General features: G+C 37.8%; 2 protein-coding genes across 2 annotated transcripts in view; one reads left to right on the top strand and one right to left on the bottom strand.

The window, feature by feature from the left end:
* Nucleotides 1-11,173: 11,173 nt before the first annotated feature.
* On the bottom strand, nucleotides 11,174-16,885 carry LOC127641409 (ribonuclease P protein subunit p21-like). Its single transcript, XM_052124411.1, has 5 exons — nucleotides 16,709-16,885; nucleotides 16,524-16,624; nucleotides 16,300-16,382; nucleotides 12,810-12,944; nucleotides 11,174-12,600 (listed from the first exon to the last, which is right to left on the bottom strand). The coding sequence occupies exons 1-5, from the start codon at nucleotides 16,763-16,765 to the stop codon at nucleotides 12,479-12,481; spliced, it is 498 nt and encodes a 165-aa protein (XP_051980371.1). The 5' UTR covers nucleotides 16,766-16,885; the 3' UTR covers nucleotides 11,174-12,478.
* A 1,477-nt stretch (nucleotides 16,886-18,362) lies between these two features.
* LOC127641404 (glypican-5-like) overlaps nucleotides 18,363-26,600 on the top strand; it is a 52,469-nt gene continuing 44,231 nt past the window's right edge. Inside the window, exons 1-2 of the mRNA XM_052124406.1 lie at nucleotides 18,363-18,691; nucleotides 19,983-20,144. Coding sequence (XP_051980366.1) covers nucleotides 18,520-18,691; nucleotides 19,983-20,144 — 334 coding nt within the window. The 5' untranslated portion in view covers nucleotides 18,363-18,519. The remainder of the gene's footprint in view (nucleotides 18,692-19,982; nucleotides 20,145-26,600) is intronic.

Raw genomic sequence — 26,600 nt, 5'->3', positions numbered from 1 at the left:
TTATGGCAGGTCTGACTGAGCTCATTAAATCTTGTGTCCCAGAGCAGAGTGAGGGTGGGTGTCTTCTCGAGACAATCAGGCTGGCCATGACGTTCATCACAGCATACAGGCACAGGCCTCGTCCCAACCCGAGGACGGGGACATCCCCCACATGAAAGTGGACACCTCGGTTCTCACTGCCGACCACAAGGAGGAGGAGGAGTCCGCTGCCGACTGCCAGGAGGCGGAGGAGCCTGCTGCCAACCACCAGGAGGCGGCAGTCATTCCAGCAGCAGTGCTTTAGATCATCTAGAAGAGGAGGAGAAGGGCCCCTGCTCCCCAGTCGCAGCCAGCGCTCATGGCCACAGAGGCCGTTCCACTGCCGCTGCCAGCATCCACAGCCACAGAGGCCATTCCCCTGCCGCTGTGGTCATCGAGCCTGTCCTGTTCCCTGTGGTCATCGAATCTGTCCAGTTCCCTGAGGCTATCGACGAGCCTGTCCCGTTACCTGTGGCCATTGATGAGCCTGTCCAGTTTCCCGTGGCTGTCAATGAGCCTGTTCAGTCCTCAGCGACCATCGACCAGTCTTTTGCTCAGTCCAGTGGCCAGCACTTGTCATACACAAAACCACCAGTCTGTTGCTCAGCCCAGTGACCAGCACCTGTCAGACACCAGTTACCAATCTGTACCTTGCCAGGGGTTGCCGGCATTCATTCAGACTCTGTTGAACGCATGGCTCAGGGTTATTGTCCTGACCATGTGCTCTACCTGTCCTTGTTTTTTATCTCTGTGTGAGTGCACAGCTTCGGGTTGTGGTGTCCTTGTTGTGTGCTCTTCGGTCTGTGTTCTGTTTAGTTTTTTGTCTCTGTGTGAGCGCATGGCTTCAGGTTGTGGTTTCCCTGCCATGCGCTCTTTGGTCGGTTTTGTGTTCGGAGCATGGTGTCTGGAACTTGACTCTTTTGTCTAGTTTGGTTTCGGTTCTGGTGTTGGGATCATGTCTTGTCTTTCCCCCACCCTCCCTCCCCTGGCTGGAGCATTAAGATGTTGGCTGTGGATGCCAAGAGGTGTCCATTGGGGGGATACTGTCACAGACTGGCCATGATTGTTACCCCTTCCTCTGTCTGTGTCATGTCTGTGTGTGCCTGCGTGTTTTCCACTCGTTTCGCACAGGTGCTGCATTGCCGTAGCAGCGCTGGTTGCATAGCTCGTTTACAGATCGTGTCCCTTTATTTTCTCCTCTATTTAAACTCACCTCTGTCTTGTTTTCCCTGCTCATTTGTTTTATTTGTTGGTGAGTTTGTGTGTCATACACCCAATCTGTCGGTTTGACCATAGAAGTCTTGGCCGGTTCTAGTATTTTACTAGTTCAGTTTTCAGTATAATTTTTCCAACTTTGGGAGAGTTTTTGTTTGTATTTTTTCTCTTTGTTTAATAAAGCCTTTTAGTTCCATCTATGTGTTTGGGTCCTTCATCTCTGAAACAATACTGTGATAGTGAGAACTTGCATTGTTTAGCGCTAAAAACAATGCAAGTTATCGCGTTATAAATTATATCACCGTATGGTGTATGTTTACCATCATGCGTTCATAAGTGCTATGAGAGAAGAACATAAACTGTGGCTCACAATTGACCCCTTATGCCGCTTTAAAGGGGTCATGACATGGTTTTTTTTATTGTATTATTATGTTCCCTTAGGTGCAATTATAGTATTAATATTTTTTTTTTTAAGAAAAACTTTTAAAATCTAGTGATTTATGACCTTTTCCCACCCTGTTTCTCATCCTCTGATTCAAACAGTCTGTTTTGGGGGCGTTTTCCATTTAAGACTTCAGTGTTAACGCCCACTGTTATGATTGGCTAACGTCAGTGCCTATGTATCAATTATTGACGCTCCCAGCCAGAACAATATGCAAGTAAACTAAGTAAAAACACTGTGATTATTCATAATGAATGAAATTGCGCTTTAAAAAGTAGTTTAAAGTTTAAAATAGATTACTTACAGTTTGCGTCGTCGTTGTTCCCAGAATATTCGGCACGGACTTATCTTTGAGCAACAGTTTTCTGGCAAAGCCAGCATCATATTGAGATTTGTTCTCAAAACAGTCATCCTTAAAATGTACAGAACAAACGCTTAAGTTAACACTGCCGTGACTGGGACGTCCGCAAAAAATAAACTGCATCCATTTTTCCCTGACGTCTGGATCTTTCGGCAGCTTATTCAGAGGTTTTGTTTGACCACAGCCAGGAACAGCACATCTGTGTGGCATCGTAATTTTCCTGTGCACAAGTAGTCTCTGTCAGAGCTCGCTGTCCATCGACTGAACACTTGTGAGGCGACGGCGATACTGAAATGAGCGTAGTTGTCTTTGCGCTTAAAGCGTAGTTATCTTGTGCTGGAGGCGGTCATATGCAAACGCTGTTACGTCACTTCTAACCGACACGTCACTTCTAACCATGAATCCAGAACGAGCTGTATTTTGAGCTTGATTAAATAAATGATTCGTTTAGAATGGGGAGGACGTCTTAAAATAAACTTGCAGGACGTTTTAATGATACAAAGACCTCTTATATACCAAAAGATCAAGGCAAATTTGGTTTCTCATGTCATGACCCCTTTAATAAAGTTAGCTACTTTTTGTTAGTAGCTTGCGGTGTAGCAAGTTAAAATGTGTACATTGACTGTAGTTAAACAACTGCAAATTATGTGAAGCTTTTAGCTTGGCAACCGACATTTTTGAATTTCAGAATCTGTCAATGGAATCAAAACCAAAAAACAATTCCATGCAGAAATATGTTATATGGCACTCATATATGGTTTTCACAGATATAAAAAAAAAAGTCACAGAAACTTGTGCATATTTGTAACACATTTCAAAATACAAAAAATTGCAGTTTTCATATATTTAACATATATTTTCCCAAATATAAGTGGAATTTATATGTTCATATTTGGCCATATTTCAGATTTCAGTATATTCTAGATACAAAAGGTTTTATTTATTCTCTAGTAGTAATCAATTCAGACTACGTCTCATAACAGTTTAAACACATTTCTAAGTGGTATGTTTGTAAAATAGTTCATTACATGTGAAAATATACAGTACATCTAAAACCTAATAAACAAATTACATGTATGGGGGGTACTTATATCGTTAATCACACATACGTAATCATTGGTTAAATTTGCTCTATATGTTTCTGGCGCACTATCTAACTTCTTTTTACCGTACTCTGTCTTCAAAGCTTAGTGGGGGCATTCACCCACACATTTGCATATATTTGCATACCCGAAGAAGCACGTTAATTTGAGGCAGCTGTTGGCACAAGTGGGTCAAATTAAGGAGAGGAAGGAGTTTAGGGCCTGCTGCGATAGACTAATGAATGTCAGTCCCCCTGTTGAGGGACAAGAGATCACTTTGGTCAAAAAGTTTTTGAATTTTTGGCCACAATTTAGTCGCAGCTTGCAGAAGTGCTGTATGTAACAGGCACATTTTTATGAATAGGCCATACTTTGGTGGACTGTTACAAATCCCATGTTTTTCCTTGTGAGAACTATTAGATATATTGGATTAACAAAGTTTACAAGGCATGAAAAATGAAGTATTTTAAACACATTATTAACTAATAATAATGACCAAAATCTTTTTTCCATTTCATGAATTTTAATTTTGATTTAAATTTAAGTAATGTTTATTGCTAGAAACTAACAAAAGCACAAAAATCTAAGTTTTAAACAGTATGCAGACGTCTCAAATTTTGTTAAAAGGGTTGAAAAATTGCAAACCCCATATAAAATAAAAGTAAAATAAAACAGCTCATATTTAATATAAAGTATAATACAAAATTATAAAATAATGTGGACACTTTCTACAGTGTATGGCAGGAACATTTTCTCAATGTTTGCACAAATTGTAGTTTTGACTGCATTTGGCTCATCCGTTCATCCCTGTTGGTGAAGCTATTGTTAGAAAAACACTCAAACAAATATTTTCCATTAATATATGGTAAATGTAAATTTATCAATAACTTCTAACCAGCATTTGGTTCCAAACAAGCCTCATTTTTGGCTAAACCCTGCTTTTCAAACCCTATTTGCAGTCTGGTTACATATTCTGATTTTATTTTATTATTATTATTATTATTATTATTATTATAATTATATGAATAATTTTATACATGCATATGCAGTGTACAGTATAAGAAGTGCAGCTTTATTAAGTTTGTATTTAATTTGAATACAAAACATTTCTAAAACATGAATTTTCACCTTTTTTACACTATGTTGACAGCATTCATCAAGCTTAACCATTTAACAAAGAAAAATTATAAAATAATATTCATATTAATCAAATAATATTATTAAATAGAATTTTAGGCCTATTGGAATTGGAAAGTCCCAACAAACGACAAAATTATATTATGTGGTCGTTATTAAACAGACAAAGAAAATAGTTCTCCATAAATTCATCCGGAACAGCTTGCTCTTCTTTTTATTGTGCCTCATAAACTAAAAATGTTTTAAAATGGCTATGTAGTCCATCTCATAAAAAGCCATAATTACACTTATAACATTGCAGTTTTCCTGCAAGCCCTTCCTTACTGTCCAGTGCCCATCTTTAGGCAATACAAACGATTTTCCTCACTTCTATATTTAAAGGGTATATTAAACATAAAGAGATTAGTGTCTGATGCTTTCACATTTGCAGTTTCTCCAGTACATTCTTGCCACATTTTCCCATCTCATTTTTCTTGTGACTAATACAGCTTGCCTACGAGTGCTTATGGATAATCACAGTTGGCAGCCTCGGCCGTGTAGTAGCTAATCTTTTTAGCTCTTCTCTTGTTCTTGTTCATTTTGTAGGAGTGCTGTGTATCCAAACCACGGTCAATCGAAAATAATTTCGATCCCCACAGCCACCACCATTGTGTCCTTGAGCAAGGCACTTAACTCCAGGTTGCTCTGGGGGGATTGTCGTAATAAGGGCTCTGTAAGTCGCTTTGGATAAAAGCATCTGCCAAATGCATAAATATAAATACTGCGTAGTAAGAGTAGTAATGGTTGTATGAAGAAAAAAAAAAAGAAAAAAAATAATCAAAACGTTTATGGGCCATTGACACTTAGCACAGTACGCAAATACCACAAAAAATTACGCAGAACACGATTTACAGTGTGATTCCTAAAAATGTAAACTGTTTAGTGAATTTGACAGAAAAAATTTGCCGGCATGCATGATCTGCATTTCCATGGAAACACTGATTGTTCCCGGGGGAACTCTGATCATGCCATTGATTAGCATGCAGAGCAACACCTCTCCCCTAATTCACTCCCTTCTTAAACCCAACGTGTTCTCAGTATCTTTGCTAGATTGTTGCTTGATGTTGAGGACTAACCTCAAGCCACTTGACTTGACTTGACTTGAACCTCACTCTCTCTGCCTAGTTGGTCCTGTCTCGTGTATCTGTTGGTTGCCCTTGTGTCAGGTATAGATTATCGAGGGCTGAATGACATCATGTTGAAGAATCGCTATCCTTTGCCATTGATGTCCTCAGCCTTCGAACTCTTGCAAGGAATGTCAGTCTTCACAAACTTGGACTTATGCAATGCTTATAACCTTGTCCAGATTAAGAAGGGGAATGAGTGGAAGACGGCTTTTAACACCCATAGGGGCATAGGGGCACTGTAGTGCCTCAATCCGGGTGGTGGAGGACGAACCTCAGTTGCCTCCGCATCTGAGACGTCAATCTGTGCATCATATCACGTGGCATAGCATGTGTGGAGGCCTACGCTATTCTCCTCGGCATCCACGCACCCCACCGAGAGAGATGACCACACATTATAGCAAACATGAGGAGGTTACCCCATGTGACTCAACCCTCCCTTGCAAACGGGCCAATTTGGTTGCTTAGGAGACCTGGCTGGAGTCACTCAGCATGCCCTGGATTCAAACTTGCGACACCAGGGGTGGTAGTCAGCGCCAATACTCACTGACATTTCTACCGCATCCATCCTCGTTACTCCCAATACTGCACGTCAGTTTGTGGTGGAGGTGGATGCGTCTGAGGTTGGTGTTGGAGCAGTCTTTGGTATACACGGTTAGGAGACTGATCAAAGTCAGGTGGAGGATTAGAGGATTCCAAAACCTGGTTGACTAGGAGGGTTATGGACTAGAGGAGAGAAGCTGGGTCCTGGCTCGGGACATCCTGGACCACGCCCTCATAGTTCAGTTTCACCTCCGGCAAAGTAACTCTGCCAGGTACACCAGGAGGTACTAACCTCACTCTCTCTGCCTAGTAGGTCCTGTCTCGTGTATCTGTTGTTTGCAGGCGTTTCGGTTGTGTGGTTGCCTTGCAGCATTGCTGCATGTCAGCTGGTCTTCCAAGGGGGATACCTTGTCTCTGCCCGCGTGTGAGGAGTGAAGTTCGCTCATCTCTGCTGGGCGTTGTTATGCATCTCACTAAGCTGAGACAGGATTTTCACATTCCCCAACCCAATGAATGCTCATTATTACTGTTAATAAATAATTTGAACTCTTCCACTGCTCTTGGTTCTGTTTGTCTCACTATCGTTCATTACAAATACACTTGTTTATTTATTTATTTCAGACATGACACGTGATATTTTTAAAGTACCTTGGAGTACCAAGACAGTATCATGAAATATGTACTTGATCAATCATTCAGTACCATGGCATTACCCTAGTAACGTGGTGCATGGTGCGAATGCATGCTGAGAAAGTGTGAGCGCAGAGTGATCAACTGTGTACCGCGAATGCTATAGGGTCCTTGAATAATGTATAACATCCAAGAAAGGGCTGCCGGTGAAGGTTCTGTTTCCTGTTTCTGTCTAGGGCATGACGGTGCCCCCTAGGGAGTTGGTGCCCTACGCAGACTGCATAATATACGTAAAGGGCGTGGCAGTACAGTGGTAACCTAATGGTATTTTTCTGAAAGTGATGGCTTATTAGTTTCAACAAAACCAAACTGGCTTTGGCTTAACCAGACAGATCTTTCCGTTTATATCAATATTCTACAAAAGATTAATTGGATGTCTATCACTGAAAGCGACCACTCCCATTATAATTAATAAATCAGCACAATGTGGTAGCGGTCGAGTATTATTCTTGATGAACTTACAGCACAATACATGGAGTGGACTTTTTATCCGACCTGTTACTTGTCTGAGGTACTTCTTGAAAGGCACTGCTGCCGGAGGGGACCCCACTCGAAAGCTTGTTCAAAACGAAAGTGAGAAAATGAATATTTTCTCTAAGGGCTCTTCCACAAGGCTGTTAGCGAAGGGTACATTCATATAGTAATGCCATGTTTCCTTCATAGTACCCACTTCAAGGGCTCTGCACTTCAGAGTGAGTAGGGCATAGGGAGGATCACTTGTGATTGTAATCTGCCCCACGATCTGCTGTAGTGCTCGCTCTTAAAGGCGCCTCCACTTAATTTTCTTTAATATGCCCCTGATTTACAATGAAATCTCGGTAACACTTTAGAATAATGGTCCGTAGTTAACAAGTAGCTATGCAGGAAGTAATAGGTAGTACTGCATTAACACCGAACTTAATACTATTAACTAATATGGAAGCAATATTAACTAAGCAGTAAGTAATAGGTAATTTAGTACAAAGGTAGTTCCTTGGTAGGTATTTGATTATTACTAAAGAAATATATTCTCATTGAGAACTACTTGTGAATAATGCAGTACTACCTATTACTTCCTGCATAGCTACTTGTTAACTACGGACCATTATTCTAAATTGTTACCCAAGTTATTTAATTTTATATTTGACTCATACTGTACAGGTTCTGTGAGGCACTATAACAAACACTGTAATCTGGAAGATGTGGTTTTGCGCTTATCGCAACATAAATGCAGCCAATTTCTTCATTAAAGATGCAAATTGTTTTTGACAAGAGAACATCAATGTTTATATTCATATCCTAAAGAGAAGTCCTCCTCAGGCAGCTACTGTAACATAAAGGTAGGTCTTTGGAGTCTGAGATATATTGAACTGACACTCAATAGAGCTCATGATAGTGAACTAATCCAATCATGAGAGTGTCAACATCACTTCCTAATTATTTAAGATTTAAAAAAATATATCATTATTAGTATTATTCTATGTTTAAGTTTGAAATAAACAGAGAACATACGTCCATCCTTTGGCAAGAGTAGTAGTCACAATCTCAACCTGTAGCTAATGTATTTGGGGGGAGATAATATTCATAAACTGGTTTCCACAAAGAACCCAACTGAGGCACATGCTTCTGAAATGTTATGACCATGATGACCATACCCCCACAATTGTTCACTTTTAGACATGTTACTTTTGTGATTAGTAGTTAATTGGTTATTATTTCTTAGTTCACAAGTAGTTCTCAATGAGGATATATTTCTTTAGTAATAATCAAATACCTACCAAGGAACTACCTTTGTACTAAATTACCTATTACTTACTGCTTAGTTAATATTGCTTCCATATTAGTTAATAGTATTAAGTTCGGTGTTAATGCAGTACTACCTATTACTTCCTGCATAGCTACTTGTTAACTACGGACCATTATTCTAAAGTGTTACCGAAATCTCATAATAACACATTATTACTGTTATTGTGAGATTATAATGAGATTTTAATTTTGTTTTATTTAACTATTTTAAATTAATTATTAAAATGTCTCCCCTTTTTTTGGACAACCAAAAGGGCACCTTTAGATTTGTGCACCATTTTTTCAACATGAAAAATTGAGAAAGGAATTAATGTCCAAACATTCAAAGTTTTTGATGGCAGCTATCTCAAGCTTCATCTCATGAAAAATGTGTGACTGTGACAATATTTTTGCACAATGATATTATGTGGTTCATTACATGTAGTGCGGCACTTCCAATGAAATGTAAACTGTGTGGCACTAAAAGCAAGTTACTGTAAGTTTTCTTCCAAACAGACATGTTTTTTAAACCTACCCTAAATGTTAAACCTAAACCTAACTTATAGTGTAAAAAGAAAAGCACATTTTATATGAAAATACAATTGCTGAAGCAACCATGTAATTTTGTGATGCTTCTATGACACTTTCAGCTCACATGTTGACTCGTGTGCTCTTCAGGACTTGTACCCCGTTCCTTTGCAATGCAAGTGAAACGCTCTATCAGTTGAGCTACCACGCAATTTAATCACACCCAAAAAAAGCTTGTAAATTGGTTAAAATGTATCGCTTTATAAGTCATTAACTACATTAAGTGTTTAGATGTCATAAGATAGCATTGTTTTAGGGGAAAAGGGAATAAAATTATGTTGTAATCAGACTATGTTTTTAAGGTTAATGTTAGGTAGATGTTTTAATGAGTAAAACGTACCTCCCTAATCTAAAACCAATAGTGTGAAAGTGCCAGTATATTATTGTGTTAGCACTGATTTCAGATTAACTCATATTTTATGACACAGAAAAGCAAAATATTTGTTATTTACCAGACATCCCCTTCATGTCTAACTGGGAAGTTCTTGACAAGAATAAACTGCAACATGGAGACATCCTACTAGTAAAACGGATGGATGAAACAAGTAAACCTGATATTTGTGGACTAATATTTTGTGGTCCGATCTTCCTTCCTTTCCTCAAATTTCACACTCTGCCAAAAACAATATCAAGAAAAGAGCTACTGGGCATGCAAAATATTTCTGACAATACAGAAGTGGTTTTGTTCTCTCACATGGAACAGGGCAGACTAAAATTCAGCCACAGAAATGTCATAGCACTGAGGAATAACGGGCATGGTATAGGTAATTTCATGGGGAACATTTTTGACAGCATATCAAAAATTCATGCATCAAGAGTATATATTGGCAATATGCACCCTGCAGAGCCTACCAGTGACTTCCTACTGGTTTTGATATAAATACACCAGATACAGTATTTGCAGTGAACACAGTATCTCTAGGGGCACACAAAAGCCTGGATATCAAAGCATTCTGCTGTATACATTTTCTTAAAAGGTAATTAAGGTGTTTATTAATATCAGCCTAGCATTAATACATTTCCCCTTTGGGATTAGTAAAAATACATTTTAAAACAGATTTTAAAATTGGATTGGATGCGCCATGCAAAGTCAATATGGAAGCAATAAGTATTCTATACTAATGTGCCAAGTTGCTACAAACCACCACCACTTGGGTAAATCTAACAAAAACACATTTTTTTAACCGCAAAATCAAAATTTTTTTTATTTATTTATTTATTTTACATATTGTTACATATTTATGTTTTTTTTTTTTTTTTTTACATATTTTTCTACTTATTTTTATAGTATATTTATTTTAAAAATCTTTGCTACTTTGTAATTTTTACATTTTACTGTATATTTTATGTATTTTAAGGTAATATTTAACTTTACATTCAATGTGTTATTTTTTCTGTTTTATATATATATATATAAAAAATTATAAATTATAAAAGCATAAAATCAAATAAAGATAAATAAATAAAATGCATACATGGCATGAGGTTTACTGTATTACGGTAAAACATTACTATAATATAATTATTTTTTTAAATCAGAAAAACGTTTAAGACAGTTCAACAAATACTACTATAAAGTACATAGACTTTACAATTGAAATAAGATATCATTATGCATTTACAAAATGTATTTATATTTAACTTATGTTATTTTTATATTTTAAAACTGAATAAATCAATAATTAAAAACGGCGAAAAAGATCATATTTAGCTTATTTTAATTTGGGGATATGCGATGTGTTTTACTGTACTAGATTAAAACATTATTTTAATAAAGTTATTTCTTTTGTCAGCATATAGTCAGTAAAATAAATACTTCTATGCACAAATACACTACAATTTAAATTAAATGATTATTTATTTATTTATGATTATGTGATTGTCATATTATAGAATCTTTAGTAAATTAATTAAATTAAGTAAATAAATAAAAAAGAGAAAACAATAAGTATATTTTGCTTTCTTTGGGTTTTACTGAATTAAAACTTTGATTTTAGACATATTATAGACAGTACAACAAACATGTCTATGATGTACTTAACAATTTAAATAAGATACCATTATTTATTTTGGGATAAATGGGATGATATTTGGGAATTTTAAGCAAAAATCTTAAAAAATGTCTTGACAAGTGATTTGAAATTGAAATTCAAGCCCTTAACCTTGGTAAAGAAGTGTAATCACACCATATCTGTTAACCAATCATCAAACAAAAAAATAGCATCTGCAGTTGTTGCTTCTCTCTCCAATGCAGTATATCAATAAATCCACTGGGCTCATGTTGTCTTATACATCTACATTCACCTCTAGTCTCCTCTACAATACATCAAACACATGGAAATATCCATTTAGCACAAATTCCTACCACAGAATTTTAATTTCTAATGTACTCCCACCGACATTATGCGATGCAAACTGAATTAAATCCTATCTTCCTTTGCATCTCATTCTGGGCTTCAGGGCAATTGATTCAGTTTAAATTTAAGGAAGTGGGAGGGGATCTTTGGCTTAAATGAGGCCTCTAGATACTTCCTGTGTTTGCCATATTGACAGCCCATAGATGCATATCCTTGGGACCACAGTGTTGTAATGTGCATAAACAAGACCCATATCCCACAAATTAAAAACTTCAGCTCTGGGTGAATTACACACTTTACACATACACATGCAAATGTCTTAATATCACTTATAAATTATTGCCAAGTTATATATCATAAATAAGCAAATGCATTGAGCATACAAGATGTTATGTGTGAAACGCACCACACGTTGTACTTGCAGAGGTGGTGCATGTTTATTTTAATAATTCATGAAACAGCATTGATATGCGGAGAGACTTTTAGTTATCACAAACATCAAAGGTAAGAATATCAAAACCTTTACGCCCACCATATAGGGAAGCATTTACTGTATAACCCTTCAGTTAAAGACACAATATTAATCGACCACCACTTAATTGATTTAAATAAAAATTAGCACTCAAAATCCTACACAGATCTCATCTGGATAAACTGTACTAAAGTTACTGAATAAGGCAAAATTTCCAAATGATAGTTTGAATAATGTGTAATTTAGCAACAGATCAATTAATATGGTTGGCACTGGGATCCCGACAGGATTAGTTTTGCCTCGGGTGATAAAAGCGAAAGGCCTCTTCAAAGCCATGAAAGAGTTCAATATTAATAAAGCATGCATAAATGTACAGTCTTTAAAATAATAAAAGTCATCATCAATGTAAAACAACCACTCACTTTATGACTGTTTTAGCAGAGACTAAATTAAATATCACTTTATTGCAATGCAAAACACCTACTAAATACATGCACAGAGTAAAACAATATTTCAGGCTAATAAAAATTAGTTTAATTAAACAACAAAGGCATTTCAATTGTTAAATTGTCCATGTTAAAGTGTTGAATACCTCGCTCTGTAACAACAAATAAATGTACATCAAAGAGGAACCGCAACCAATGGCTTATTTTTCACAAGTCTGATTTTTCTGATCTGAAGACAAAGACTTCTGTGATGTGGGAGCTGGACCACTTGAAATATCAGATTTCTTCTTTTGGATTGTGGATTTAGATGAAGGACCAGCATCTGTAAACATCAGAATCAAAACACATAATCAATAGTTTCATTATAGCTACAGCAGACAACTGCATCTACAGTATAGTGTAAATTATAATAAAGTAAAAAGAAAATTCAAAGTGGTTTGAAATCCAACAAATGTTACTGACAGCTGAGGTTTATTGGCAAAACAAATTTACATGAGAATTTATAGATACATGTTTTGCATTGATCTGTACCAGGTGGAGTCTGGTTTTCTAGTTGAGCCTCTGGTTGGTCCACCCACAGTTTATGCTTTGGGTTGTTTGGGAACCGTTTGGTCAGTCCACAACTTACACATCTCACAATGGTCCTACGTTGTCGCCTGGATCCCCCTTAAACATATGGTTTAATATATAATATATGGGGTTGGATGGATGGATGGATTAGATATATAGATAAACAGACAGACAGATAGATAGGAGATAGACATGTGGACAGATGGATAGAGCAAAACATTTTGACCACCTGCCTAATATGCTATTTGTCCACCATGTACCGCCAAAACAGCATCGAACCGCCGAGGCATGGACTCTACAAGACCCCTGAAGTTGTCCTGTAGTATCTGGCACCAAGACATTAGCAGCAGATTTTTCAAGTCCTGTAAATTGTGAGGTGGAGCCGGCATGGATTGGGCTTTTTTGTCCAGCACATCTCACAGATGCTCAATTGGATTGAGATCTGGTGAATTTGGAGGCCAGGGCAACACCTTGAACTCTTCATCATGTTCCTCAAACAATTGACGAACAATATCTGCAGTGTGGCAGGGTGCATTATCCTGCTGAAAGAGGCCACTGCCATCAGGGAATACCATTGCCATAAAGGGGAGTACGTGGTCTGCAACAATGTTTAGGTGGACAGGGGTCATCATGGGCAACGTAACCACATATGCTTCTTTTTGGGGGCAGTGGTTGAAGCTCAGGGTTACTGACCAGAAGCTCGGAGGTTCAAGCCCCAGCATCACGAAGATGCCACTGTTGGGCCCTTGAGCAAGGCCCTTAACCCTATCTGCTCCATGGGCGCCGTATCATTGCTGACCCTGCACTCTGACCCTAGCTTAGCTGGGATATGTGAAAAACTAATACATTTCACTGTATATATGCAAAAAACTGTGTATAATGTTCTATTCTAAGGATTCTATTCAGGGTGCAATGCACTATGTGCTGTAACACAATAACCTCCAGTAACCATCATTAAAATGTTCTGTGACTTGTGCACCAGTAGACCATCTGATGGTTCAGGCCAGATGGGTGGTTTGTCGGTAGGTACTCACCACTGCTGACCGGGAGCACCCCACAAGCCATGCCGTTTCAGAGATGCTTTGATCCAGTCATCTGGGCATAACAATTTGTCCCTTGTCAAAGTCGATAAGAGCGTTACTCCTGCCCATTTCTCCACCATTCAACATGCTGATTACGAGAACTGATTGTTCGTCAAACAAATAATCTACCCAGACCTTATCATGTGGACTTGTTAGGAGATGATCTACATTATTCGATTCACCTGTGAGTGGTCATAATGTTTTAGCTCATCTTGTATTAGACAGTCAGACAGATAGATGTGTATAAATAGATAGACAGACAGATATGTGAACAGAGAGACTGATAGATAGATATGTGGACAGACATATATACAGTTGAATTTAGAGGTTTACATATCTTAGCCAAATACATTTAAACCAAGGTTTTCACAATTCCTGACATTTAATCGTGGAAAACATTCCCTGTCTTAGGTCAGTTAGGATTACTATTTTAAGAATGTGAAATGTCAGAATAATAGTAGAGAGAATTATTTATTTCAGATTTTACATCTGTAATCACATTCCCAGTGGGTCAGAAGTTTACATACACTTTGTTAGCATTTGGTAGCATTGCCTTTAAATAATTTAACTTGGGTCAAACATTTTGGGCATCCTTCCACAAGCTTCTCACAATAAGTTGCTGGAATTTTGGCCCACTTCTCCAGACAGAACTGGTGTAACTGAGTCAGGTTTGTAGGCTTCCTTGCTAGCATATGCTTTTTCAGTTCTGCCCACAAATTCTCTAGCGGACTGACATCAGGGCTTTGTGATGGCCACTCCAATACCTTGACTTTGTTGGCCTTAAGCCATTGTACCACAACTTTGGAGGTATGCTTTGTGTCATTGCCCATTTGGAAGACCCATTTGTGACAGAGCTTTAACTTCCTGGCTGATGTCTTGAGATGTTGTTTCAATATATCCACATCATTTTCCTTACTCATGATGCCATCTATTTTGTGAAGTGCACCAGTCCCTCCTGTAGCAAAGCACCCCCAAAACATGATGCTGCCACCCCATGCGTCACGGTTGGGAGGGTGTTCTTCGACTTGCAAGCCTCACCCATTTTCCTAAAAACATAACGATGGTCATTATGGCCAAACAGTTACATTTTTGTTTCATCAGTCCAGAGGACATTTCTCCAAAAAGATCTTTGTCCCCATGTGCATTTGCAAACTGCAGTCTGGCTTTTTTAATACCAGTTTTGGAACAGTGGTTTCTTTCTTGCTGAGCAGCCTTTCAGGTTATGTCGATATAGGACTCGTTATACTGTGGATATAGATACTTGTCTTCCTGTTTCCTCCAGCATCTTCACAAGGTCCTTTGCTGTTGTTCTGGAAATTATTTGCACTATTCGCACCACTACGTTCATCTCTTGGAGACAGAATGTGTCTCCTTCCCGAGCGCTATGATGGCTGTGTGGTCCCATGGTGTTTATACTTGCGTACAATTGTATGTACAGATGAACATAGTACCTTCAGGCATTTGGAAATTGCTCCCAAGGATGAATCAGACTTGTGGAGATCCACAATATTTTTCTGATGTCTTGGCTGATTTCTTTTAATTTACCCATGATGTCAAGCAAAGAGGCACTGAGTTTGAAGGTAGGCCTTAAAATACATCCACAAGTACACCTCCAATAAGCCTATCTGAAGCTAATTTTCTAAAGGTTTGATGTAATTTTCTGGAATTTTTAAAGCTGCTTAAAGGCACAGTTAACTGTATGTAAATTTCTAACCCACTGGAATTGTGATATAGTCAATTAAAAGTGAAACAATCTGTATGTAAACAATTAAATTACTCATGTCAAGACAAAATAGATGTCCTAAACGACTTGCCAAAACTATATTTTGCTAATATTAAATCTGTGGAGTGGTTGAAAAATGAGTTTTGATGAATGTATGTGTATGTAAACTTCTGACTTCAACTGTAGATAAACAGACAGACAGATATACTAGATAGACATATACATAGACAAACAGACAGATAGACAGACAGATATGTGGACAGGCAGGCCGGTAGACAGACAGACATGTGGAGAGACAGACAGACTGATAGATATATTAGACATAAAGATATGTATTAGACAGATATATATATATATATATATATATATATATATATATATATATATATATATATATATATATATATTAAACAGACAGACATAGAGACAATAGATAGATAGGCAGGCAGGCAGACAGACAAACAGACAGACATTAGATAGACAGACAGATATGTGAACAGACAGACAAATAGATATATTAGATAAACAGACAGGCAGACATATGGACAGATTAGATAGATAGACAGATAGACAGACAGCCTGGCAGACAGACAGATTTACAGGCAGACAGACGTTTAGACAGACAGACACTAGACTAGAATCTCACTTTTTTGTCGAACACTTGATGTGACCCCTGGTACCAACAAAGTGCAACATTTCTTGCAAATGGTTCTTTTCACTGAAGGATCTCTGTAGAGAGAAATAATCATGTTTTAATGAAGCACAAATGTGTTTGTGTAATAAAACAACCCTAACCATAATTACAACAATCATTATATCATCATAACAACTCATGCATTTGCCTGAGAATGCCAAAGTGAAAGTACTCACTGTCGGAGCACCAGTCGTTTGGAGATGGTCTTTTGAGTGAAGCAGTAAAATCTAGCCAGTTCAACATTTTCTGGATTTTGGGCCAAAACACAATGAGCCGCCTGAGACACATACAAACATCATGAGAAGTTTGGGGGATATTGAAATGAATGGATCTGGCACGAAAACACACGTCCCAGACTTACTTGATAGAGGAAGTTCAAGCGTTGAAATGCTTCTTTATCTTTTATATTCCCCGCCATGTGTCTTTATGAAAGCGTTAGTCTTAAAACAAAAATATTAACGATGCTGTAAAACTGGCAATATGAAACTCAAGCAATAAAAACGTGCTTGTTTGTTTTCATCCTCTTCCTCTCAGCAGCGGGTTGAATCACTATATTTGCCGCATCGCCTTCTAGTGGGACAGCGGTGTAATGAGAGAAACAATAGCCTACTTCAGATATTCGTAGAAATGGTCAAATGTAAGTCAAATGACCGTCTCAAAGTGACGAGAAGAGGTTTGCTTTAGTAGTCTAGAAATAATAATTCGTTCAGACTTTTTGTTTTGTTGGCTTGCTGTTTGTGGCTGCTGTAGGCTTATAAATTACGGCATTTTGCAAGAAGTTCAACTGGTATTAAGAGTAAAGTGAATTTAAAATGAAATTATTTCTGATAGGTATATCGTTTCAGACTCCATGTTTCCTTGTTCACCAAAAAGATGTGTTAATTGGTTCAGTCACTGTGCCCGCAAGATGGCGTCTTTTATATTGTGAGTGATTCATTGAATCATTGATTCGTTAGTCGAAAGTTTAGATCGATTTATGGGCATAATCGTACATAACGAACCACGTCCACAGTGTGTTATGTCCTCCTGAGGTGATTTAACCTGTGAAACTAATTAGACACATCTATCTATCTATCTATCTATCTATCTATCTATCTATCTATCTATCTATCTATCTATCTATCTATCTATCTATCTATCTGTCTGTCTGTCTGTCTGTCTGTCTGTCTGTCTGTCTGTCTGTCTGTCTGTCTGTCTGTCTGTCTAATGTATGTCCATAGGTCTTTCTATCTTCCTAATATGTCTGTCTGTCTAAAATGTATGTCCATATGTCTGTCTGCCTATCTATCTATGTCTGTCTGTCTGTCCATATGTCTGCCTGTCTATGTATCTAAAATGTCTGTCTGTCTGTCTGTCTGTCTAATGTATCTATCCATTCATCTGTCTGTCCAAATGTCTGTCTGTCTGTGTCTGTCTGCCTGTCTTTCTATAAAATATATCTATTTGTCTGTCTGTCTGTCTGTCTGTCTGTCTGTCTGTCTGTCTATCTATCTATCTATCTATCTATCTATCTATCTATTATCTAATATGTCTGTCTATATATGTCTGTCTGTCTGTCTGTCTGTCAATGTCTAAAATGTATGTCCATATGTCTGTCTGTCAATGTCTGTCTGCCTATCTATCTATGTCTGTCTGTCTGTCCATATGTCTGCCTGTCTATCTATCTAAAATGTCTGTCTGGTGTCTGTCCAGATTTCTGCCTGTCTGTCTAATGTAGCTATCCATCCATCTGTCTGTCTGTCTGTCTATCTAATATATCTATTTGTCTGTCTGTCTGTCTGTTTGGCTGTCTGTCTGTCTGTCTATCTATCTATCTATCTATCTATCTATCTATCTTGGAAACATGAGCAGATAAAGTTTTGTTCCTGTGTATCTTGGGCAAAGGGAATGGGTGTAACTGGAGTAGGCGTTCAAAACTGGAAGCCAGCAGCCTCTCTCTCTTTCTCACACAGTGGGGACAAGCTCTCACAGGATCCTTCCTCACATCTCTAAACCAGCCTGTCAAATCACGGCAGCATGTGAAACCCCCTGCAAAACTTTTTTATCAGGCTACTTCAATAACCGGCTTTTAAATGTGCATCTCTTCTGGATGATATTTTGTACTTGTCTTGGATTGTTTTTCTCTTTCCAATACTTTGGCTGACAGGGCTTTATATGGACTGAAATGGTGCAATGCTCCATAGGACAGTGCCACGTATATTTTGGATGTGTTGGATACTGCTTTTCTGTCTGTTAATATGGGGTGTTGAGTGTGCCAGTGCACAGAGCTGTCATGAAGTTAAAACTGCTTTCCAGCTGCGCCAAGTCGGTCCATTGAAATGGGTTCCAGAGACAGCAGAAACAGGTTTGTTCACATGGGCTTATAGGCTGTTATCATTATCATATTGTTCACATTCTGACAACAACTTTGAATACTTGCGATATTTCCAAATATCTTTTTATTCAGCCATTTGATTAAAAATTAAAAGTCCATGTGTTTGTAGTTTAAAGTGTAACTTATTTCAATTTACATCCCTATAAACAAATAATAAATACACTAAATAAAATTACAAATTTCCATCAAAGTGAATTGATTAATCTATAAATGGTGTAAATATGATCAATGCAGAATTAATGTGAAGTATTTCATTGAAATTAATGCTGAGTATGAACTTAAAACTTAGTAAACGATTCATAAGTTTTAAGCAGCTACATAATTGTATACCGGTACTTGCAAAGTTAAGCATATTTAAAACCATTTGTAAATAAACCTTAAATCTTGATTTTGCCAGGAATATGTACTATATATATATATATATATATATATATATATATATATATATATATATATATATATATATATATATATACCATTTTAGATCCTCCATGTATAAAAATGGTATATACAATTTTTATACATACCATTTTAGCATTTCACTTAGTCTTTCAATGTGACAAATCAATTTTTATAAGGACAAATATACCATATAATTTCTTATGTATATGATAAAAAAAAACTGAATGAGTAATAATTATGCAAGAATTCGAAAAACGTTAAAATAGTTTATCACACTGCAGAACACTGCTGTTGTTGCTTGACCTGTCAAGTAACCAATAACATTGTGATCTTGAATAAAATAAGATGCATGAAAGTGAATATTGATTGAGGGGTGAACTATCCCTTTAAGTTTAGAGGCAACCTGAAGGGGAGGTGCACTGACAGCAGGGGGTGAGAGCAAGGGCATAGATTCCAGGGGGGATTTGGGGAGGAACCTTCACCCCAATAATCAAAAAAGCAAGTAACCCCCCCTCCCAAAATATTCATACCATGATCAGTGGAAACATGTAAATGCTTCACGCTGCAACCCCCCAATGTTCAAGCCAAATCTACGCACTGGGGTGAGAGAGGTCCGGAGTATCGCTGTGATTACAGTTAGCTGTTATAATGCACCACTTATTGGGTCCCATCAGTGTAAGACTGGTCATACAAGGCAGGGTGACTGACTGAGCAGATATAATCTGTCTTGACCTATGTAACGTATCTCACACACACTTTGCCCACGTCTGCTCTCTTTTACATGCACCTTATACTCTTACTCACATTAACTTATGAAGATGCATCATCTTGTAATGAATAATATATAATCCTTCCATAGATGCAGATCTACTCATCTGCAAGCACCAAGGTCCCACCTGCTGCACTCGCAAGATGGAAGAGAGCTACTATGCAGCCGCCAAGAGAGACACACTCCAAGACATTTTCTCCTATAGCTTAGAACTCAAATTTCTCATCCTGGGCCATGCTTCTTCCCTCCAGGGTACGTATGCAGTATCAAGTGAAGCTTATTGGGAAGGCTGTCTTGGTCAAATAAACACTGGACCGTGTGATTTTTGCATTTGCACAGGAGCTAGAGATCACGGGGTTGAGTCCTTGCAACAGCAGGTGGTTGACTGGATGATACTGCTTTGTATACATGTATGGAAGGCTCTTACAATTGTGTTGGTGCCCTTATTTCTTTAGTTAGTAGTGTTCGCTAAGGCAGGCATTACTATCACCATTGCTACTACTATTTGTTCACCTTCTCAATTGAAAATTGTTAGATGTGAAAACAAATTTGTCCTTGGCGGGGTTAGAAACATAAAACAATAAATCATCAGCATACAGTGAGACAGTGTGAGTTAACCACCATGATCGATACCTTGTATTTTATCATTATTTTTAAGACCAATTGAATGCGGTTTTATAGCTAGAACAAAGAGCATTGGACTTTATGGATCCCTGTTTGGTCCCTCTGTGGATAGGAAAATAATCAGATGATATATGATTGCTAAAAACTGAGGCAGTTGGATTAACATATATAAGCTTGACAAGTTTAACAGAATTATGGCCAAAGCCACACTTACTAAGTGTATAAAAAAGATACTACCACTCCACTCTATCTAAAGCCTTTTTGGCATTGAGTGATATTATGGGGCGGCTGTGGCTCAGGTGGTAGAGCAGTTCGGCTGCTAATCGCAGGGTTGGCGGTCCGATTCGCGGCCCACATGACTCCACGTGCCGAAGTGTCCTTGGGCAAGACACTGAACCCCAAGTTGCTCCCAATGGCAGGTTAGCATCTTGCATGGCAGCTCTGCCGCCATTGGTGTATGAGTGTGTGTGAATGGGTGAATGGGACACAGTGTAAAGCGCTTTGGTAAACTCTAAGGTTAAAAACGGTGCTATATAAGTGCAGACCATTTACCATTTTACTGCTTCTGGGATGGAGTGTCGGACTGTGGATAGATGAATTAAACAACATTCTCAAGTTGAAATAAGATTGTCTGCCCTGGATAAATCCATTCTGATCATCTGAGATTATTTGAGGAAGAATTTGAGGCGAAGCGCTATGACTTTGGAGAACACTTTACCATCACAGTTTGTCAAACTGATTGGTCTACATGATGAATAGTCAAGTGAATAATGTAATAGATGCTTGGCAGAGTGTAGGTGGGAGAACATTACTTTCTAATGCTTCTGTATAAACTAAAAGTAAAATAGGGACTCATTTTTCTTTGAATGTTTTATTAAACTCGATGGGGAACCCATCTAGACCGGAGGCTTTACCACTCTGAAGAGACCTAATTGCAGTGTCAATTTCCTCCAATGTGATATCTTGTTCTAATTTTTCACTAGGGTCAGAGTCAGTTGTTGGAATGCTCAGATCTTTTATTGAATCCAATGAATATAATTTAAAATAAAACTCTCTAAATTGTTTTTCTGTAGTTTGATTATCATCTGAAAAGAACCATCAGATGTTCTAATTTGTGGAATAATATTAGATACTGCTTTTTGATGGAGTTGTTGTGCTAATAATTTGGATGGTTTATACCCCTCTTCATAAAATCTACAACATGACTTAAAATGTACTTCTCTGCTTGAGTTGTAGTTAAGAGATTAAATTCAGTTTGTAAACCCACTCTTCTATCAGGTTAGGGGTTGGAGAAACCACTATATATCTATATAAACTGGTAATTTGAGAAGATATGTCCTCAACCCCTGTATTATTTACTTTCCTCATATATGCATTTCGAGAAATAACCTCCCCTCTAAGATACGCCTTAAGCGTCTCCCAAAGTTTTGAGGCTGCGATGCCCTCAGTCCTGTTTGTAGCCAAAAAGATATCTATTTTTCTGCAATAAACTGCACAAAGTTAGAGTCAACAAGCAAGAGTTGGTCTAGCCGCCATGTTCGTTTTGTCTTCTGATTTGGAAGTGTTATGTTTATACCTACAGGGGCATGGTCAGAAATCACAAATTGTATTATATTTACAATCTGTTATTATGCTCAATAAATAAGGATCCACAAGAAAAAAAAAAATCTATTCTAGAAAAGATTTGTGTACATTAGAAACGATTGTACAAAAATGTATAGTGGGATTTTACAATCTCCATGGGTCCATAAGATTATTTAATCCATGAATGCTTGAAATGTTTGCACCAATTTTTTTGGTTTTGATGCTAAATGAGAGGAGTGGTCCCAGATCGAGTCTATCACAAGATTATAATCTCCAGAATAAAATGATGGTTGTCCATATCGGGATGAAGTTTAACACATTTCTAAATAAAAACTGGTCCTTATCGAAATTGGGGGTGTAAATAATAATTAACACTAACTGAATCTTAAACAGCTTTCCAACAATCATCACACATCTCCCACTTGGATCAGATATACATTTAGATACAATGAACAGAACATTCTTGTGGATAAGTATAGCTGTTCCCCTACTTTTGAAATTTAATTTTAAATGAAGGGTCTGCCCTACCCAGTCTTTATGGATTCTGAAGTGGTCTTTATTGCGAAGATGAGTTTCTTGTAAGAATGCTATGCCTACCCCAAGGTGCTGTAGATGGGAAAGTTCACTTTTCCTTTTAATCACATGGTTTAGACCTATTACCAGGAGACCATTGCAAAATTATCAGTTTCTCTGGAATTGCTATTTATAGGTATGTGTTTGAGTAAAATTAAAAATGTTGTTTTATTCTATAAAGTACTGACAACATTTCTCCCAAATTCCAAGTAAAAATATTGTCATTTAGAGCATTTATTTGCAGAAAATGACAACATCTCAAAATAATAATAAAGATGCTGTGTTTTCCGACCTCGAAAAATGCAAATAAAACAAGTTCATATTCAGTTATAAACAGCACAAAACTAATGTTTTAACTTAGAAAGAGTTCCAAAATAAATATTTGGTGGAATAACCCTAATTTTCAATCACGCGCCTTGGCATGCTCTCTACCAGTCTTTCACATTGCTGTAGGGTGACTTTATTCCACTTCTGATACAAAAATTTAAGCAGCTCGGCTTTGTTTGATGGCTTGTGGGCAACCATCTTCCTCTTGATCACATTCCAGATGTTTTCAAAGGGGTTCAGTTCTGGAGATTAGGCTGGCCATGACAGGGTCTTGAAGCGGTGGTCCTCCATCCACACCTTTATTGACCTGGCTGTGTGGCATGGAGCATTGTCCTGCTGGAAAACTTTGGGGTTGGGGAACATTGTCAGAGCAGAAGGAAGCAAATTTTCATCCAGGATAACCTTGTTCGTGACTTGATTCATGTGTCCTACATAAAGAAGAATCTGCCCAATTCCAGCCCAGCTGAAGCATCCCCAGATCATAACCAATCCTGTGGTCACCAGTCACTCAGCGAACTGTATACAAAAATCCTAACAATATCATGGTTCAAAACATATAGATTTATTAGAATTTTTCAGGAGCTGTGGTGGATGCATCTACTCAGTGCCCCCCATTTGCATGACTTTAAGAAAAAATGACAAAATGACATAAATCCCCTGTGATGCATGTTCTGTACACTGTTGGACATTATACAAATACAAAAGTACTAGTGAGAATGTAATTTTTTTTTTATCAAGACTTCTTTAGAAGTTTACTGTAGAGCTTGACTGATATATCAGTTTTACAGATTAAACGTTGCAGACGTAGCTTTTTGGAACAATCAGTTATAGGCAAACATCTATGGCAAGTTTTGGTTTTCCCCTGTCCATGTTCCACTGTGGCTGACACAATTTGTATTTGATAATCAAGTACTTTAAATTGAAGTGAGGGCATGCAAAGAAAAATTATTTTCCACCACCTTAGTTATCAGTATGGGCAAAATCCACTATCGATTGACCTCCAGTTATTGTGCTTAAAGTGCCCAAAGTTTAAGAAACACCCACATACAAATCCCTTCAAGTTGCCTTTGATTAGGGTGTTTGCCAGATGCAGAAATGTGTTGAGATGTTTTATTACTTTATCTAAGCGATCAGACTTATTTTCACCCAATGGATGATAAATGGGCAGAAAAAATCTTAGCGCTTTTATAGCAGAGACCAGAGTCATGTCTAGAGATCAGAATATCACTTGCGTAGTGGGATTTTTTTTACTTGGGCCAACAAACAACCCCCCAGAACACCCTAACAACATCCAATGCTACTTCTTATAAACCAAACCACCAGAACAACCTATCAACTGCATAGCAATGTCCTTCCTACCAACCTGAACAATTTAGAATTATGGCCAAGTACCACTCACATGTTCTTCAGAAAATGTAGAAATCTAGTCTCTCTTTGGTTTGTTCCATTATTTGGGATTATATGTTTAGCTGTGTCCCTTATTTATGTCACAAGAATGCCAACCCAAGATACTGGGGTGCAGCCTACATGACTCCAACAAGGAGTCGTACACCATGATGGTTATTTCTATATTTTTTTTTTCGTCTGCTGTTTTTCATACTCACAAAATGATCATTTATCGGACTGTGCTCTCCTTTGAAACAGCATTTGAGCCTCTTATGGGTTGATTGGCGCTTGAGGATTAGGAGAAGTCCTTTCAGAATCAGTGTTTGAATAAAACAAAGAGAACCAATCAGATTCTCTCGCACTACACTCAGGTTTTGTGCATGTCATTATCTCACTCCAGTGTGTTTTATGTTTATCATATGACTTGTTAAACCAGGTTAGCTTTAAATAGAGAACATTAAAACCTTCTCCCAACCAAATCTTTAAGTTACCCCAATATGCTCAAAAACCTTTTCAGGTTCACAGGAAAAGGGCACGGTCACATTTCTCTGTCTTTTCTGCCAGCTGAGTGAATATTTAACGAGTTTAAAGCAAACCAACAGAGAAATGTTGAAATTCCATGGGTATCCTTGGCGATCCGTCTCAGTGAATCTTAATGTATTGCTCTATAATGAGAGCTTCTGAAAAGATCAGTTGTCTTTTTCACCTACTTTCCACATGGTTGTAGCTGGTGTCCTGTTTAAAAGACAGAAGGTTAGTAAAGTGTTTTTCATTCCCATGTGAAAGAGGATTTTTAATGCAGACAGCTTTAGTTTATATCCCAGTGTGTTTAAGGGTAAAGTAATAATTCAAAAACAAATTAAAAACATTGTTGACTCTTTTTGAATGAGTCTGTTATATGAGTTTGTTCACTTTGAATGAAAAATTCTGTCATTGTTTACTTGTTCCAAACCAATATGAAAAAAGTCATACAGTTTTGTAATTTTTGGGTGAACTATCCCTTTAAATTTTTTTGTGTCAGTATCATTACTTCCATTGTATTTGTTCAGGCTTTTAGTCTGAGATATCGCCTCCCTTCTTACCAGAGTAATTTCACTTCAAAGCAAACCCAATATAAGTTATTCACATACTTGCTATCCAACAAAGCTCAACTATCCTCGCTAACCTAAAAGTTACTAAAAATAGTGTGTGCTACCTCACCTTCTCTTGATCTAAATTCAGTCCTGGATTTTGTACAACATGTGAGCGATGGTTTTCTGACATGGTTCTGCTCTAAAAACGTCCCAGACCAAATCAGGCAGGCACTGATCATTGTAGAGTTAATGGAGCGATATGAGGCACAATCATCCATGTTGACCCTTCAATCCTGCTGTCACAGAGGTTAGTTGTGGTGACTCCCAGACACCTTTGATGACCCCTATGATCTGCTTGACCTCACCCCACATGCCTGCATGGCCCAGCCCCATGTGAGAAAAGGGTCTGTTACCTGATCCAGATGTAACCCCCAGCAATGTTACCCGATAGCGAGGTGTTTGAGTGTAGTTGCCTGGATAAACTGTAGAAATTTTTTTTACATTTAGTGGTTTAACATTTTTATCTGGGGTGTTATCTGGTCTCCCAGTTTGCTGGTTTTGGGCACTTACCAAAACTGGCTGAGGACCACCTTAGCTAAGCTGGGAGACCATCTTAAACCAGCCAAGACAATTTTCAATAAGGTAAAACCAGCTGAGGACCAGACTAAGATGAGAGACCAGCTTAAACCAGCTACTATTATATTGGCTAAGATGGTAAACCAGCTGAAACCAGAAAAGAGCATCTTAGAGAAGCTAAAACTAGCTGAGGATTGGCTTGGCTAAGCTAGAAGACTAGTTTAAACTAACTATGGCAATCTTGGCTAAGTTGGAAACCAGCTGAAACAAGCAAAAAACATATCAAACCAGTTAAAACCAGCTGAGAACCTGGTTGGCTAAGCTAGGAGACCAGTTTAAATTATCTACAGCAATCTTGGCTAAGTTGGAAACCAGCTGAAACCAGCAAAAAACATCTTAAAAAAGCTAAAACCAGCTGAGGTTTGGCTTGGCTAAGATGGGAAACCAGCTTGAACCAGCAAAGACCATATCTAACCAGTTAAAACCAGCTGGGGAAAGGGTTGGCTAAGCTAGGAGACCAGCTTAAACCATCTTTGACAATCTTGGCTAAAATGGGAAACCAGCT

Source organism: Xyrauchen texanus, chromosome 50 (genome assembly GCF_025860055.1).
Source record: "Xyrauchen texanus isolate HMW12.3.18 chromosome 50, RBS_HiC_50CHRs, whole genome shotgun sequence".
Lineage (NCBI taxonomy): Eukaryota > Metazoa > Chordata > Actinopteri > Cypriniformes > Catostomidae > Xyrauchen > Xyrauchen texanus.
The sequence above is the reverse complement of the archived record's forward strand: the minus strand, read 5'-3'. Positions and strand labels throughout refer to the sequence as shown.

Excerpts from the sequence above, each read along its gene's own strand:
- LOC127641409 (XM_052124411.1), bottom strand. The coding sequence starts at position 16,765 with ATGGCGGGGAATATAAAAGATAAAGAAGCATTTCAACGCTTGAACTTC. Across the intron at positions 16,625-16,708 it reads GCTTGAACTTCCTCTATCAA|GCGGCTCATTGTGTTTTGGC; the intron begins GTAAGTCTGGGA and ends TATGTGTCTCAG. Across the intron at positions 12,945-16,299 it reads ATCAAGTGTTCGACAAAAAA|GGGGATCCAGGCGACAACGT; the intron begins GTGAGATTCTAG and ends CATATGTTTAAG.